This window comes from Chlamydotis macqueenii, chromosome 1 (assembly GCF_036417535.1).
Source record: "Chlamydotis macqueenii isolate bChlMac1 chromosome 1, bChlMac1.mat, whole genome shotgun sequence".
Lineage (NCBI taxonomy): Eukaryota > Metazoa > Chordata > Aves > Otidiformes > Otididae > Chlamydotis > Chlamydotis macqueenii.
In genome coordinates, this window is record NC_141556.1 from 3,908,123 (window position 1) to 3,927,079 (window position 18,957).

The window sequence follows — 18,957 nt, forward strand, 5'->3', positions numbered from 1 at the left end:
TAGCCAGCTTGGTTCCGCTATGGCTGACTGGTACTAAACAAGTTAATCGGCCAAACAGGACTCCAGCTGATGCAATGGCTTTGCTGTGTACGCAAGCCAAGTACCTGTTCGGGTACCTAGAGGCTGGAGGAGTGCAGACAATGGGCAGCCAAGTGACTCCACAGCAGTTCAGCTCCAGCCCTGAGAGGCAGATGAACCTCGACAAAGCACTGATCGACCCATCGTACCAGGCCCCGGCTGGTCACGTGTGGCTCCCTCATATGGACCCCAATAAATGGGAGCATGGTGCACAAACCCCGAACTTTTGCCAGACAATATGCAGTAACATTTCCTTTGAGTGCAATTCAAGCAAGTAAAAACAAGTTACGTAGAGCTGTCTCTGGAGGCTGTACAGCTCCATTTGCATACAACCACATGTGGGCTTAATAAACCTCTACTGGGTTTAATAAACCTCTACTGGGCAAGACCTTTATTCCTTCTGGTAGGTATTCACATCTACTGCGCGGCTCATCTGCAAAAGACCTCATCCAGCCACAGTGATTGTGAGCTGAGCATAGCAATTTGCCTGCTGCCTCAGAAGTAAAATATCATCACTAAAAACCGACCTCCAACTCTTGGCAGAACCCGATAACAAAGTATTCTCACCAAGAATGCAGGAAGAGCTATTTTTTGGCTTCAAGTAATTTACTGGGTCTTGAAAGGCTGCCACGTTGCTGCAATTTCTCGCCTAAGGCAACACCATAAGCTTGATTTTGAAAAGCTGTTGCCCTAAATAGCAAATATAAGGTAGCTCTGAAACATCCAGAGCGCAAGAAGCATCACACTGTAGCTGAATTGTGCATAACTGAGATCTTGCAAATGATTCTGAATTAGAAACTCTGATGACCTCACCACAGCTGAGCCTCAGATGTGCAAAGGCATCCAGCCCCCAGACTTCATTAGCATCCTTGGGAGCTGTTACTATCTCCTAGCGCAGTGTTTTGGAAACATTCACTACATTTCCTTGGGAAGTGACAGTACCAAAACACGTTGATAAGCAGCAGAATGAAGAGGGAATCTAAAAATTCCCCACAACTCCCCACACAATAGCCAGATTTTTATAGTTTTAGAATAACATAGTAAAACCAGAATGAAGTTAATTTTCTAGTTTAGTCCTGCCCCAGTGCTTTTTATTATTAAAACATTTTTTTAAATTAAAATTAACCAAGAAACCTGTACACCATCATATAACCAATGACGTATCATTTCCCAAAACAGGTTACAAGACACTCAAGTTTTACCTACTTAAAAAAAAAAACCCAAAACAATACAAAAAGACACTTTGGAAAAGAAAATTGCACAATATCTTTTGCTTCTATACCTGTGCTTTCTTATGAGGTATTTGCAGTGTCTTAGCAGGTATTCCTTTGAAGGCCGACAGAGCTTCAGAGACCAGAAATCATCTAATCTCATCTTTGGAGAGCAGGACTTGCCAGGATTCCCTCCAAATAAGTAATGAACCTAAGCAAATGAGAAGCAGATGAGAGTTGATTGTTTGTGTACATCCATTAAACAAAGACTATTTACTATGTCAGCATCTTTGGAAAGGTTTATTCTGGAGGGAAAATACTCCGTCTTTTAGACGAGCTGCTCCATCTTATTATTAGCCTTCATCCCCTAGGAGACAGAGGCAGTTCTCTTAAACTGCTTACATTTTAAGATGTTAAAAAAAGCTGCACTATTAGAATGTCCCTCTAGCAGATTCTTGAGATATTTATAAACAAACGTCCACAAGCCATGCAATCTCTTCCTTTAGGAAAAAAATCTGAGCGTGATAAACCCTTAAGCACCTAAGATACGAACAGAAAAGAAACTGAGGCAACTCCTGTTGCCCTCTGCAAAATACTTGACACAAACTATACTCAATCTTGTCCTCAAATACCCAAATTCTCATTGTCTTGAGAGAGGCTAAATTAAGGCATCTGTATTAAACTATTCTCTAATTCAGGGATGAGCAGAGTATACCCATGTAATTGTGAGATGACTCCAGCAACCACACACTTTCTTTGAAGAAGAAACATTTATGCCGGTAAGGAACACTCAAGGAAAAGGGACCTTGTAGACTAATGCTCTGGCTCCAGTCAGAGCACTGCTGGTGAGGCTGCACTACTGAAGCATCACTGTTCGGGCAAGCAGCCTTTTCCTTCACTCAGTGAAGACCATTATCTTCCCCAAAGACAACAACCACTGGCAAAGCGAGTGGGAAGTCCTAAAGATGCTCAAAGTAAAGTGACAACAAGCCCAGTCCAGCATAATCTTGGGAGATGACCAACAGACCTGTGTCCCCACACGTCCCATAAACTCTACAGAGTCTCAGTTTGACTTGCAGAGAAAAATATTTCCATGATCTCTAGAAGGGCAGATTTGTCTCACCTCAATACAGCAGCCTAGCTGCAAGACACTCTATATGCTACCTGGGCACAAAGGAAAGAGCTAACTGAATAACGAGTAAAACAAAAATGCTAATGCTAAGACGACCTGAGGAAGAAAATACCAATCTCATTTAGAATCACAAGTCACACCCATTACTGTGATTTGTCTTTAAAAAAAAAGTTCTAGCAATCCTGAGATGGCAATCATGGAAATATTAAATACCACCCTGTGTTCTAATAATTTCAGGATAAAACACCTTTGTAATGCACGGCCAGACTTACAGAGAGAGACAAATCTCCAGAAAAGTTGAAGTGTTAGAAAAGGACTGTTTATATTTTCTTTTTCTTCACATCATTTCAGACTCTGAACTGTTGATATTAAACATGCCACAAAGAGTCTTCAAATACTGAGGTTCAAGAAGTCCAACAGGCTACCTTTCTCCACAGCTTTAAAAATAAACACTCAAAACAATGTATTCTGCATCCCACTGGTGTAGGCTCTCCTTATTTGCATCACAGGAGTTTAGAAAGGTCATTAGAACAGAGGTTTCTAAAAATAAGACTCTTCAAAACAAGTACATCAAACAGCTCTTCAGATAAAACTGGGCAACTGCCATGACTTAGCAACCTTCACAGTAACTCAGAAAATACTACTCTCAATCTCATGGTACCTTACACTTAGAAGTAAGCCATTAAAGGTAGAAGAGTATTTACTGTCCAACATTAATGTCCGTGATGAAGACAAACCGTACAAGTTCTCCACACAGAAGTCATACCCATTCTTCCTTAAAAGCCTCCCATTTCCAAACTTTTGGGCTAGCTGGGTTTCTCAGATTTAATTAGCATACTATGGAATGATCAGACACAGTATACTTGCTTTTTAATTTCAGACTGTTTCAGATTAAAATAAAATTTTAGAAACAGTTTCTTTTAATTGCAGAATATCTGTGAAAGGTTAAGTAAGTGTGTCACAGTAATTTAAATTCATAGGTTAATGAAGTTATGGTAAGCTAATCCATGAGTTTGTGTTTATTGGTTAATATGCACAAAGCCCTAAGTTTACTCAGCAGTTACGTACACTATAAACAATCGTAAGTCTATTTAAGCACGAACGTGTCCATTAAAATCAGCCAGTGCTAAAGAATGACAGTTGCTTCTAGCATGCAAGGTAAAGTAAGGCACCTCTGTTAGAGCAGATTCTTAACAGTGATTAGTTCAAAGCCATTTTCTTCTAGAAATGTTGGTAACTACCTGTGACCATTTAGTCACTAACAGGTTGTGAGATTAAGTCCCTGAGGATAACGAATAAAGCTTCAAGGGTTCTCAAGTATGAGAACAGCTAGGAGCTAGCTGCTTGACAGCTTTGTAAAGATTTAGTATATCCCATTGTCTGCATGTTGAGTTCACATAGGAGCTATCATATCTACTTCACATGGACATAAAAAGTAGCTTAGCAGCTTATTTCAAAAGATGATAATAGTTAAATGAAAGTTACCCAGCACATTAACTCAAAATATTAACAATATACAAAAAGCTATATTCATTGTACCATCTCTGAAGAAGCAGCTACACTGGAAAAGCCCTAAAACAAAAAATATCACCTTATACATATCCAGATCCTCATACCTTGTGCAACTCATCATACACTAGTTGATGAGCAAATCTTGGGCAGGGCTCCTCTTCCTGAAGGCTTTTACCTGGATTCTCTTTCGCTGCTTGGTCATTTTTATAGACACAAGACCTGAAATACAAGGCAGTAAGTAACGGTGAGTAGTACCTACAGAAAGCAGAAAAAGGTACAGAAAGCCTGTAAGGTACAAATGATGTCAGCTTGAACTGCTTGGCATATAAGACCAAACATATTACTTCTCTCTATTCTCTATTACCCCATCTCTATTCTTAGCTCTACACAGAAACTGAGCACAGTCCTCAAACACAAGCCAAACTGGAAAAAACTCTAGGAAATTTTACGTTGTAAGCTTTGGAGATACCTTTAGATGTTGCATTATTTGCTATTAGAATCATCAGCATTAAGTATTTTTCATTATGGAGAATACCATCTTGGACACAGCAGAGCTACGGGCCAGAAACTTTAGCAAAGCTAGCATTTCTATCACTGACTTACAAGCAGACTTCAGTCGGTTTTTTTCTAACTGAAACTCCAGTTTTAAAAAACAGCATTCACACCCTTCAAAGTGATTGGCCCTACTTTAGAAGAGACCTTGAACACAAAAATGCTGCCAGCTCTGGAAAGGGGCAGTGCCAATCAAACACCAAATACCATACAGCAAATAGAGGAGGTATTTTCTCAGAACGTCGGCTCTAGCAGCTACCTTAAGTACCACCGCGTGCAGCCTGGAAAGTAGCTGGCAGATCTAGCATGAAGACTTCATCACCATTCATGCAGCAGACCAGTTTCCTTCGTTTCTAATGACCAGTACCATGTACGGTGCTATTAACAACTTCTACTTGACTGAATTCGCTGCACTGATGATGAATCCTGGCCTCAAACACTTCCTACAGGAAAAACTTCTTATAATGACTGACTTCCCCTCATCACCTCCACCTGCCTCCAATAAAGAAGTTCACATGATTTCTCTCCCTCATCTGGCTTATTGCCACGGTCTCTCTAAAGACTGCGGGGAAAAGAGGTGCCTCAAAGTAACCCAGTTGTCTTCAACGTTACTATTCCATCGTTATAAGAGGTTATAGAGTTACCTGGGAGACAGAATCATGTAGGACTGCTTTCTAAAGAAAGTCAGTGCAGAAGTTAGAAACAGCACCCCTTTCATCGACTTACCAGCTGTTCCTCACAATGTCATAAATCCAGAAGGAATTCCTTACATTCTCTTCCCGCTTCTCCTTGTCTTTACTGAGCCCTGACAAGACATGGATTTCATTCAGTTCTGGATCAATGGTAGCCCTTTGGGTGAAACCTGTCATTGGAACTGACAAAAAAAAAAAAAAAAAGTTACACGCTGAAAACAACAGAGGACACAGGAATGGATCCAAGCATCAGATAAATGCATTTCTCTCTCCCTGCAATTCAGCAGACTTTCCAATATCCATGGTACAAGCATGAGATTTCACCACGAGTAACCACCTCTTCAGTACTCCGGGATAAAGAGCATCTTAAGTTTAAAATCACTACCTAGTTTGCCCATTTTCTTCCTTTTAATCACTTTCACCTCTTCAACTTTTATATAAAACAAAAAAAAAATTGGGACTGAGTGATCCCAAGCTGGTATTTTCTGTGACATCTTCTCCACAATGATTTACCACAACTTAAAACTGAAATGGCTCATCTCAAAATGCAGAAGTCACCAAGCAAACAATTTGCTTCTTGCACATGACCTCCAAAGCAGGATGAGAGGGAGGATGAGAAGAAACATAACCCAGAAGCCGACTATCTCCCTGCTAATGACAAACTCAACGTAAATTCTCTTCTTCCCTTCCTATTTGTGACTCCTGGAAAGCACAAAAAAACATTCTGAGAGCCACTGTTTCCCCGGGAAAGGCATGCGCAGAGCTACCTGGGAGACTACCAGCTCAGAAATAAGGATTAAACTGCCTCAAGATAGAGCTAGATGATCCTTGTAGATACGAACGGAGTGGTTCTGTTACCTCATCTGTAAAAGGAAGTAAAGGGACTCCAGAAAGTTTAATTACAAAAGCTGGGAAACTCAAAAAAATTCAAGATGAACTCAAGATTACATACCTCACAACCTTGCATTGCTTCCTTTAGGACAAAGATGTCAAGGAATTTTTTTGTGTTCTCTAAATAGTAGTGGTATAATTACCAAGCTATTCTTCTGTTCCACCTTCAGATTTAGAAATATGGTGAAATACTGAGGATTCCAGCAGTTTTCATCATAATTCCCCGAAAAAGGTCAGCAAATTTGTTTGGCAGTCCTTTTTGTTTGTTGTATAATTCCCCATTTCCTGTTTCCCTAGGCAACCATGCTTCCAAAATGTATTTGTGAAGAGCACGTGATCTTTGTTTACAGATCCTGTTTGTCTCATTTCTCTTTCTGGGTCAGTTTACAAAGGCTGGTAAAGGTTCCTGGCCTTCAATCAAGACTTTGGCACGAAAAATTCTCTGAACTCTTGTATTTTGCAAATTCTTCCCTGCAATTAACTACAAATGGCACACATGGCCTAGAAAACAAGCCCTACGCTAATAAACCATTTAATATTGCTGTTTAAGAACACAGAAAACGGTATTTTGCAAGCCCATTCTGTAACAGACTTTGGTCTCATACTTCAGTCTTCTCATTTGATAAGCCAAGAAAGTAACTGACATCGATTAAAAAATTCTGCGTAGCATTTGGTTTTCTATGGTTTAAGCCCCGACAAAAACCTTTAAAGCCAAACCAAACATATCTTAAAAAAAAAAAGAAAAAAAAATTGCTTAATCCTTATGTAAGCTTAAGTAGAAGTCGAAATATATTCAGGTAATTCATTCTGAGTCCTGTCGACAAAATCCTTGTTTATGGTTTTACCAAAAAGAAGGAGGCAGAGCCTTTGGAGCTCTCATCAGCACAAGCCTGTCTATTTTGACCTTCGATTTTGCCACAAAGTTTCACAGCAAAATTAATCCAGTTTATAAGCAAATGGTGGCAGCGCAGAGAGAGAAAAAAAAACAAAAAAAAACCCAAAAAAAACCACCAGGGAACAATGCTGGCACAACAACAACTGCATACCTTGTTTCAGCTGCAAACCACAATAAAGTTTTTAAATAAGACTAATGAGTACTGTGAAAGTCACCCAATAAGGAAACTGAGAACCAACAGGACAATTATTGACTAAATATCATTAATTTTTCAAAAATATCATGTAACGTGTTTGCTTGCATAGTCAGGGACTAAATCACTGACCCAAAAGGATTAAATTCAAGGCATATTTGAGACATTTCTGGCAAGAGGGCCATCTAAATTTGATCAGCAATGCTAATGTACATGGAAAATTTCCTTGCAACCCTTTCTGCTGCTTTGAATATTCGAGACTATGCTGAATTTTTAGAAAAAAAAAAAAAGCATGCAAATCTTTAGAGCATTAATACCTCAGGCTCATTGAAATGAAAATTATTATAATCATGAGGAGCACAGTAGCTATATTACCATTGATACAGAAAGCGTATGAAACTTGTCTGTGGAATTCCCATCCCTCCTACTGAAATGTTGTTAAATAAACGGATTCTGTATCTAGTTTATGCTCAATTTCCTGAAGCTGAAATTATTATTTAAATAATGGAGGAGGGAAAAGCCGCCAAAGTTCAGTGCCTCTGTTTTTTTACTCTTGAGAGCAAGAATAGGATTTATCTGCGGCAACCACGAGCAAAACCAAATGCAAGTCAAGTAATTTCAGGCTTCCCTCAGTTGTACATCAATCTCTTCTTGAGACTGCTTGAAAAACAGAATGTCTAGAAAAATAATATATAAAAATATATATATCCTTACATTTAGCAGGGGCCTACGATGAGGAGCAACTTACATAAACTCCTTGACCTACCCAAGCAACTGTGTATAAACCGTATTTAAGTAGCGCCTTAGGCTAGCCAAAGTTGACATCTAGTCTTTTGCAGAGGAAGACCTAACCAGAGTGTTAGATATAATATCATTTTTAAAAACCCACAAGACAACACAAATTTGGTAAACAAGTCCCTGAAAATAAAACAATGAGGAAATAAGGCAAAGCTGTAACATAGTAACAGGGAGATGCTATGATATTTTAAAACACAACAGAAACGTCACAATGATGTTTTCCATGGAAGTCTGACCTTTGAGAGAGCGAAAGGGCTCCATAAAATTCTCACGACTGACAAACACTTCCACTAGGGGGTAAGAGAGCTTCACAATCCGCAAGTGCGGCAGCCTTGCAGTAAATGCTGGATATAATTCAAGTGATTGCAGTCAGCATATTAGAGAGGGACACGGGCTGTAAACTTGTGAAAAGTGCTGGTGATACTTAGCTAACAAAATGCACATTGGGAAGGAAATGTAATTCTGCATGGGAGACAAAATTGAACCTGTGACAGTAACCGACTGCTTAGGACGTATTTCTTTCAATTTTAAGACTCAATCATAAACAAGGGGTGAGAGTCAGACACAGTAACGCCAGTGCCCTACAAGAACTATTATTTGCAGTGTACCAGATCCAAGGGGTGCAGAAAGTGGTGTGACTGGCTTCACAGATGTCCCCTCGTTCTTCTGCTTCTTCATATAAACGTAGATGTAAATTAGCGTTGGAGCAAATCTCCACTGACTTCACACCACTCAGAGTGCCTCTCTGGCCCGGCAATCACCCAGCTCAGCTGCGGGCAGACAGCTCGAAGGACAAAGCAGCAACTGAGGACTTAGCCCCGGTTGTTTTGAACACGGCACTGGCCTGTCGCTATGCGATATTAACTTGGCTCCTGTGACAATACATTACTGATTGAAGAGCAAAAGCTGTAGAGAGAAATTACTAAACACAATACAATCCCAAAAAGTCCAGTAGATGGTGAATGCTTTTCTTGTGCCACTGCATTTTTTTTTCCCCTGTAATCTCATTAACCAGTCCAGGGTAGAAGGGGAGTAACAAACTGAAAATAAGATGTCTGAATCTTCTCTCCAGAACTTAACTTTTTTGTTTATTTTTATACAGCAAAAATAAAAAGCTCATAGCCTTAATATTCGAAAACAATATTCAGGCACTCAGGCCTTCAGTTAGCAGCTAGTTACATAAACCAGCGGTGATTCCTGAGAAAGCCTCAATAAGATGCTGTGTAACCACATACAACATAATTTCCATTTAAGTATAACACATGGGAAAAGCTTTTCCACAAAAGTGACACCTAATCGTGCAGCGGATACATTCCCACTACCACAGTCCCTACTTATAGGCATGTGTTTGATCACAGCGATCATTTCAGCAAGCTGAGTATTTTTTGGCTTGTATGTGCAAACAGCTACAGTTGTTTTGAGCGCAACATTGGCTGCTGCCAGTATCTAAACCAGAAAATACATCTTTTACAATGCAGCGGTAGGGGTTGCAAACCAGTAAATCAGAGTTCACACATGTGGTTAGAACTGGATAGAAATTTGGAAATTAAATCTCATATTTCTCATTTGAGGGGATACTATAGCACGTTTTTAAACATGCTTTGAAACACAGCATTGGCAAAACACCGAAATAAAGTTTCTAGTCTACAGATCACCTCTGAAGGATTCATGAAGGATAATTACGGGAAGCAAGTTCATTGATAGCCTTTCAGTGCCATCTAAGTTACGAAACCCTCAGAACACGTTACTGCTAATCCCGCTACAAGTGACTTGCAAGTATCCTTCCTCCTTGTGATGCCTCGTGATTAAAAAAATAGAAGAAAGCTACATCACATGGCTATTGGTGTTTACCAGAACCTGGCACCTCCCTGATGGATTAATTTAAAAGAAGTGGCAGGTCAGCACGTTACTCCATACCAGTATTTGTAATCCATATAAAACTGAAGCAGCACCTCCCTTGAACTTTAATGGAGCAAACCTTGATGAGTGATAGAGATAGCACGCAGGCCAGCTGTTGACACAGCAAGATAATGATTATCCTCTTGATGAGATGGCGTTTGGCAGTCAGCCAAGGAGCAGCTAAGGAGACCATTTGAACAGTTTGGTTGTCATGTTGAAAAAGCAACAACCTGATGTCCAACATTCAGTTCTCTCCCAAGCAACGTGAGATTTTGGAAAAAACAAGTCAGTAAATCTGAATGGAATTCTGCTGCTATGCCATCTCTGTAGAGCACGCTTAGGATTTGGTGACTGCCTGCTCTCCTCCTCACCATCGCAGTAGGAAGAGAGTATTCTGAGACTGGTTCAGAGAAGCACCTGACACCACACAAAACAAGGTGTTTCCATGGCAAGACACATGCTGACCACTAGCAAGGCAGATCTTAAACTGAAAAAGGGCAAAACATGTCAGGTGTCACAATGAGACAGTCAAAATGGGATATTCAGACTGCTTGTCTGAGTTGAATCCTGGCCATGTTGGACTAGCTGCACTTGTATTTTGATTGCTGCTTTTCCTGACATCGTCTTGTTTCAAACCAGGATTTCCTGGACGGGGCTGTGTCGCCTCTGTCCGTGGTGCTTATCCATTAAACCTCCCGGCTGCCAGGTGCACAGCTCTCTAACTGGAACAAGCACCTGCCCCAGCAAAGGACCTGAGAACTACACCGGTAGCTAAAAAAATATTTGCAGTTTGCCCACTAGAACTACTTCACCACTAAAAGGAGCTGAAATAACGTATAAGGCTTGTTCTCATTTGACTTTGGATGCCAAAGGATATGAGATGATCTTGATTCTCCTGCAGAAGGAAATTCTCCCTCTGACCAACAGCTCTTCACACCACCTGAGTCAGGGCTAAACAGGATTATCACAGGAACCTTGACCACAAGTGTTCCCATTAGCTCCCCTAGACCCGAAATGACTGATCAGTCATGGACTGTGTGCTAAGCAAGTCAGGCAAGCTGTCAGTACAGCCTTTTGAAGACATCTGATACTGGTGGCACCTCTAGACCATGTGTATGCTTCAGAGATACACTCTGGTATATACATGCTGGGTTTGGAGTTTGTTGTTGTTTGTGTGTTGGGTTTTAAGTAATTAAAAGCATATGACTTCTCTAATAGGGTAATGCCTATCAACACGCACATTTCTGCCTCTCCTCCAAGCACAGGCTCTTCAGCTGTACTACACTTCCCCCAGATTGTACCACTACTGCCTTTCTTCACACGCAATTCGTTATCAAAGCTGTATTCTCTTTTCCTCAGTCCCATTTTGTCCATTCTCTAGCTGAACTAACACATTTCTTGCTCCTAACAGATACCATGCAGCAGAAAAATAGCCACCCCTAATGGCCTAATTTCACTGTAGTACCCTCCTTTTACAGCAAAGGGAAAGTATTCAGTTTCTTTATGCAATGAGCTGGAGAAAGAACCCATGCTCACTGGCAAATGGCATTTGTCAGACATGAAGAGCTGCACAGCTTACCCACGTTCAAAGCAGGTCGACCCAGGAGACTTTTTTCATAGGCAAAGCCGTGCGCAGACTCATCTTTTAGGAATTGTACTTTGATCAAACTTGAACATTTCCCAGGAATGAAAAAAAGCACATCTCAACTTGCTAAAATTATTGCCTTTTACTCCCAATTAAGAAAATTTAAGTGAAACTTATCACTCAATATTCTCTCAAACTCATCACCTATACAAGGAACTGGTTCCAGCATCAACATGAAAAGCACAGCTAAGAGCAGAGAAACACTAAACAGCATAAATAACTCATCCAGAAGACAAGAGCAGCAAAACCAACATATCATTACGGTAGTTTTCCAGCATTGCAACAACTCCATTTAAATGACATTCCTTAACTATACATTTTACTACTTTAAAAAAAAAATCTTCTCACTATTCTAACGGAAATTTTAAACAAATGCACAATTAAGTTCTTTTAGAAAGGGTAAAAATCAAAATAGCTCAACTAAGAATAGAACTGAATGCCACATGCGAGCCAGGAACAAAATGTAATCATGAGACTTTATAGGAACATTTAGGTCAGGCATCCTCAACTTGACTCATCACACCGAGCAGCTTAAAACTTCACAGCGACCAGCCAGAGAATCACTTTGTTCACGCAAATTAAAATGGTGTATCACCACCTAACAAGAGCACCATAAAGACTTGCTTTTTGGGGTGAAAATGCTGCTGTCAGCATTCGCTGTTTGAATGTCACAAGCACTTTGTTCTCTTCCTGCTAAAATGCAAGTAATCCTAGCATTTTCTTTCAAAAGCAAGGGAAATGTTCAAATCAGTTTGTTTACTTTCTACACACAGGAGAACAGTAAACTGAAAATCTACTCATGAATTATTTCCAATGATTCTTTTTCTTACAAAGTCTTACTATTCACTACTTTGGGGCCTGTGGGAATGGGGAGGAGGGCTAAATATTAAAGTCTCGTTTGCTTAACTGAACCTTGCAGTTAATGAGAAGCAGAGCTCAGTGTTCTCTCCAGCCATACAGCAAGTTCAGTATCTTTAAATCTGAAGTAGACACAGGCGCCAGCTTAAAGCCACATGTTTTAAAGCTTATGGCAATAAAGAAATTTAGTTTTAAAAAAGCAAAATGGCAGAACACTAACAATTTCATGGAAAAAAAAATAATCCTTTAAAAGCTCTAAGGACTACAAACAGTGCGTGGGTGTGTGCAGAGCAGCAGCAGGCAACATGCAGGCACCTTAATAAAGGAGATCGTCAACAATACAAGCTGGTTCTTTCTTGGAAGCACTCAAGTAAATAAATGACTCCAGAGAATAAGAGCTTGGGTACTCTTCTCCCTTACTGGCATAACTAAATTAATGAGCAAACAATAACTCATAACCATCAGTAATTTACTTCAAAAGTTCAGCAAAATTACTTGCTAAAAATTAAGCCTGATCAAAATCAGGAGAGCAGCCTAAACTCAAGATAAATTTGCTTCCTTGAATTTTGGTAACTGGAAGAAGAGCAAACAAGATTTAGGATAAATATACATAATATGAGAAATATTCATAACTTCTCGCCTATAGTAGAACACACTGCAACACAAATTTTCCCTTCTGAGCCGTATGCTGAAAATCATGTGCTTATACATGCAGAAATCTTTTTAGAAAAGAGTTCCTTTCTTCCAACGTCATTTGAGGAGAAGAGGTATAAAACTCGTTGTTTATGGTTGTGTTAAGATGCCTTTTGGGTATTTTTAAAGGTTTTTGGTATACAGATCTATGCCTGGTGTCTGTAGCTCCAGGGGTACGAACCAAACAGGACTGAAGCCTTATTCCCTCTTCCTACTTTTTTTTGTCCCTCCCTGAGAATTTAGTACAAGAATAACAGAGGAACAGATCTCATCTTTATAGTCAGCTCCTGCCAAGCAAAATAACTCTGTCCCTCTACTTGAATTCTCTGTTGCTGAGCTTCTTACCTGCCTTTCTGCATCTCAAACCAAGCAGATTACTTCTATTTTATGGCACCTGTCACTTGGTGAAAACTAGGGGAAAAAGCGTTCTCCTTTCCTGGTTTAAAGAAAAAAAATTTTCAGCCTTTTGCTTTTGTCTTTGCTAGAGTTTCAATGGAGGTATTTTCCGTTCTTATTTTCCTGATTTTTTTTTCTTCTAAGGGGCTATCTGGTTTCATGCATCAATTATTTGTATTGTGCTGAAGATGGTAAGCGTCAAATGACAGGAAGGACAAAAGAGCCAGCATAAGTTTAATCTATATACTGTGGAGTTTATGTGGGTACACAGGGCTAGTTAAAGATGCTAACTTGATACCACAGGACACTGAAGCTGGCCTTTCACCTACTTAACAACATATTTCTCATTTGTGCTAACGGGATGAAATGACCATGTAGTTATACTCTTACCCATCCCTGAATCTTTCTTAGTGCCATCTGATATGATATCCACATGATCGCTGTCGACATCGTAGCTGAAGAAGTCATTCAAGTAAGTCTTCGATCTCTGGCCACCAAATACATATAAGCAGCGATTTTTCTAGAACGGAAAAAAACAAGTATGTCTTTACCAAGCTCAAGAAAATATGTTGGCCAACTGTGACCATTAACAAAACCACAAATGAATCAGAGAGTAATAGATATGTTTCTTATAAGTTTTAAATCATACCTTAACTATCAAGTCCACCTATCTTTATTTAGTAAATATCTTTTACCTCCATCTCTGCAAAGATTCACAGGGAACAATTATGCAGAACAGTTTATTATCTAACTCAATAGAAACCTGAGAATTCTTCATTGGATCCTTGATCTTCTTGATTCTTTAATTAATGATTTCTCAGTTTAAAAAGCTAAACCATTAAAGGCTCATAGCTTCTCCACTCCAAAAAGCCTCTTACAAATGCAGTTTTAAGGACTTCATTTTCACAATCTATATGAAGCCACAAACCTGGATCCAACAGAGTTTCAGCTTGAGAATGACCACGCAGATTGTACACAGTTAATTAACTGCTGTAGCTTTTTGCCTGATCAACCTATGACTTCAGAATGTTAAAACAGTAATTAATTTTTCAAGTTTAATATTAAAAGTCCCCACATGTAAAACCTATTAGATAACAATTTTGTCATTAAAAAAAACAGGAACAAAAGACAGACTGTAAGAAAAACCATCCAGGTACCAGCATGTTACTAAACTCGGAACAGGCAAATAACAAACAGCAAGCCAAGAATAACAGGTTTATTACTTCTTTCAAGTTTGCCAAGTGGAAAGTCCATAAGAGGGAGATTATTTTTCTTTCAAATGGTTGAGAAAACAGCAAAGGACCTAAACTTCCATGACCCATGCTTACAAAAATCTGTATTCTTACATTTACCACAGACACACTTGAAAAATCCTCTAGTACCTGTGTGGAATTTCATGTGGTTTTAATCAGGTTTTAGACCAGATACAATATGGTTTTGACCAGATTTTAGAGAGCCATTCAAAACAAAAATGAAATTGAAAGATTTAAAAGCACAGTATTCACTATAAAAATTCTGATCTTTCATTTGAAAGAGAAATATAAATCAACTCCGTAAACTGTTCAAACTGGTCAGTTTTCAACTGGTGGTATTAGTACACACTTGAATGCCACAATATTAATTTAACTTCTCTTTCTCCCCACCCCCAAGTCAGAGTTTAATTCCAGCAAAACACTCCACAGTTCCCATGTTCTGCACTTAGCAAACATGTGGTTCCTGGGCACAACTGGAAAGGCAATGGAGGATTCGCGGGCTTTAACACCCAATAATAAATAAAGCGCTGCACAGTTCCCTCTCCCCTCATCCCTCTGCCTTTCCATAAGGCTCTGGATGAAGTGTCCGTAATGCCATCTGTGTCCAGCTGCTAACAGACAACAAGCAGCAGCTGGGTGCTCAGCACAGAGGAATATGAGGCCTGTGCTCCTCAATACACACCCAGTAAGCCCCTGCACTAGCCAAGTTCACCACTCCAGTAACCACAGAGGGTATTTACTAGACCAGAAGCTTCTACCAACTTTAAAAGAAAAACTCTAGATCAAACGGAACTATAGCCTTTGGGTCTATTTACCATTACTCAACTAAAATCAACTCTTTAAAATTCACCTTGCTTTTCACTTGAAATTCTTCAGTTGAAGTCATGAAAGCTCCAAGATTTGAATTAATACCACCTGCACTTACCAAAGACACATCAGAATGTCAGCGAACATAAAATCAAGTGAGACAACACACCGCTTGGGAGATTAAAGAGCTTCAAACTTGCCAGAAAAATCAAGAACAGATGTTCTCCTTAAAGTCAGGCATCATGAATCAAAGCACGGTATGGATACTTACAGAATGGAACAACATACAGTGTCCTATTCGAGACTGGATATCCTCAGGTCCGGCATTACAGGAATCCTCTCTCAGAAGTTTCCATGTCTGACACTGGCAGTCAAAAGCAAACAATCCACTGAACTGTGGTTCACTGGCTCTGCTGTCATCAACGCTGCCATTGCAGGTCAGAATTCTGCCGCCGAAGGTATAGATCATGTGTTTTTCAGAATCCATACACATCTGTAAGAATGAGAGAAACAGTTTTAAGCCAGCATATTAAGACTTGAACACGCTAAGATTTGAGATTAAACATACCTCCCCTGCAAGCCATACCTAGTAAGACAGTGCTCTGCATGTCTCCTGAACCTCTAATGAACAGAAAAGAATACCTGTGTCTTCACGGCTGACGGGTATTAATCTCAGAAAACAGTCTCTTTAAACTGTGAGTCTAATTTTAACTTGATTATTTAATAAGAAAAAAAAAATATAAAAGAAATAGGCTACACGCACCCTTCATCACATTAAAAACTTGACTCCAGCTGCTGATTGTAAGGAAAAATACATTAGAATTTTTCACCAGGATCCATAGCCAATCCTGTCAAAGTTAACCAAAAATCGCCTTTGACAATGGCTATGCAAGGGGAAAAATAATAAAAACAAAACAAAAAAAAAAAATCGCTGCTCATTTACTGACCACCACTCAACCCATCCAAAGCCAGCCTGCAATTTGCTACTCAGATTCCATCCCAAGCATTTATTTACTGCTGTGTTTACCCCCATTCCTTCAACATCACGTAGGGCTGTAACCTGGCCAAGGATTTTTGATGAGGTTGCAGCAGAAATATGTTTATACCAAAGCCTGAATTCAGGTTATGGCACAAGAGGTGCATCGCGGTACAAATCCAACAAAACTTCTGGACTCCAGGTGATGTTTTCAGATACAGGGCAACCCAGAGGGACACAAAACACCAGGGAGGAGGAGAGAAAAAAAAAAAATAAAAGAAAAAAAACCACAAAACCTAAAACAACCAAAAAACACCAGATGAGATTACAGTAAGACAGAGATGCTACTCAGCAAAACCTACACAAAACACTTGTAGTGCAGCACATTTTTGTGAAGGTTAAACAAAAACTGCTATCGCAGTAGGTACTGAGGGAGAGAAGAGAAAGAGCTGCAGATTGATAAAGAATTCAGGGAGGACATTCTTTCCTAAGAGACAGCAGGGGAAAAAAAGAAACAATTTCAGAAGCAGGCAGAGTACCCAGAGTAGCCTTGCCAGCTGACAATTTACTTTTGCCTTTTCCCTGACACCTGGGAGACCGGTCTTAGTTATTAATAGACCAGAAAGACTGATTGGCTTTTGTTCTGCAGACAACAGGTATCTTTAATTTTCGGTGTCAGCAGAAACGCATATTGTGCTGGCAAACAGCAGCTTTGGTTACAAAACAGCTAGTACCAATAAAAGCAGTGCTTGGGCTGCTTTAAATCGCGTACATTTGACATGCTGTTTCCTGGCTATGCTTTATAAAAATCAATTAAGAACAAACTACCTTTTTCAAGTACTCAAAACTCATTAATCACACAACATAAGTTAAAAAGTATTCAGTTTGAACACATGGACAGGTGCGGCTTTTTAAAAAATTACTAGACACTCCTCTAAGGCGCTTAAATCTCTACAAAGCAAGCACGTTCTACAAATTTTAAGAGATAATGGATTTTGAACAAATCCTGTTGGCCTCATTTCAGTGGCTTGTTTACAGTCTTCTTCCAGAGGTACCATACACAGCTTTGCAAGTTGTTACCCAACGCCCTCTGAGTAGCCAGATCTGCAAACCCAGCTCAACAAGACTGATTAAAAACAGATGAACTGTGCTTTGAGCCTTAGTAAAATGTGTCTTAATAAAAATGAATTAGTTTGTAAAGGTTTTTATGATTCTTCTGAGTCAATTTGATTACAATACCAGTAGTTAATGGCACTAGACAAAAATGCTATTAGAAGTTAACTGAGTGCAAATCACAACCTTTCTCGTCACTGCTACGTTACCTGGTGCGACACATCTAAATTGCAGGAGGCTACGATCAAAATTGATTTGCAAACACTGAGAACTTGGACTAAGAGCATCAGTGTAGCTGACCTGATGATCAAACACCAGCTTTGGACCTCCATCCGCTGCAGTGTCTTCACTCAGTAACATCCATGTGTTTGTGTCAATATCATAGCGATAGAAGTCACTTTTCAGAGATTTGCTGTTCCTCACGGAGGAATCCAGATAGCGTCCCAGCGTGTAGATCTGCCTTCGTTGAATATCAATGCACATCTTGTGACAAGATCTGGCACTAGGGCCACTCTAATAAAGAAAAGGACCACAAAAATAGAGAATAATGTCATTAATATTGCTCCAGAGAGGTCACTGCGCACTCACTAAGGGCAAATAAGCACTATCAGTACCTGGAAATCGTTTGAGAAGTCAAGAAAATTTGCTTGTAATCAGACAGTTACAGGCTTAACATACAAATATCTATATAATAGTACATTCCATAACTTTCGTCCTTTAGAAAGACACTAGCAAAAACCTTCACACGTTTCTCACAACAAATTTATGACTTGAAGCCTTTTTGTAAGATTCCTTAGAAAACAGACTTTCCTCCAGAAGTGATTCTCAGAGGCATGTGAAAGCTACTTGATCTTTTACAATAACAGAAGTTGATGCACGAGAGGCAAATTAAGATGTCGCAGCCTATAAATAACTACATAGGAAGAAGACCAAGAAGTGCTCTATTGCCAGAGCCTCTGTTTTATTAATAGGCTGTTTTCTAACAGATCATAACCAGACACTCCCACAAGCAATCATATCCCGTAATGGGTCTTTGAAGGTAACAAAAGCACTCCCTGTCCTTCACAAACAGATACGGCCATTCCAGCCTCCAACTACAAGAAAGTTTCCCACGGTAAGCAGAACTGCTGTGAGTTATGATCTTCCAGTGAAACACAGAGGGCCCCTGTCAAATTATTATGTGCTTATCCATCCAGCAGTGCTCAACTTAAATCAGAGTAACTTATTCAATGATATTACAACGATGCTGCGCAGTACTGGGCAGTGTCCCTTCTGCTTCCCAAATCTCATTTTAAGAGCCTTCGTACACTCTTCCTGAAGCCTGAGAGTGATATTCCTGTACTCCAAAATCCTAGAAATCAAG

At 39.6% G+C, this 18,957-nt stretch overlaps 1 protein-coding gene across 4 annotated transcripts in view; it reads right to left on the bottom strand.

Moving 5' to 3' along the window:
- The window catches only part of MKLN1 (muskelin 1), a 100,990-nt gene that overhangs the window by 12,050 nt on the left and 69,983 nt on the right, over positions 1–18,957 (bottom strand). For all 4 annotated transcript variants that reach the window (XM_086744589.1, XM_086744596.1, XM_086744601.1 and 1 more), the window contains 6 exons: positions 17,895–18,107; positions 15,777–15,998; positions 13,836–13,965; positions 5,212–5,359; positions 4,038–4,152; positions 1,361–1,500 (listed from right to left, as the gene is read on the bottom strand). In XM_086744589.1, the coding sequence (XP_086600715.1) occupies positions 1,361–1,500; positions 4,038–4,152; positions 5,212–5,359; positions 13,836–13,965; positions 15,777–15,998; positions 17,895–18,107 (968 nt within the window). The remainder of the gene's footprint in view (positions 1–1,360; positions 1,501–4,037; positions 4,153–5,211; positions 5,360–13,835; positions 13,966–15,776; positions 15,999–17,894; positions 18,108–18,957) is intronic.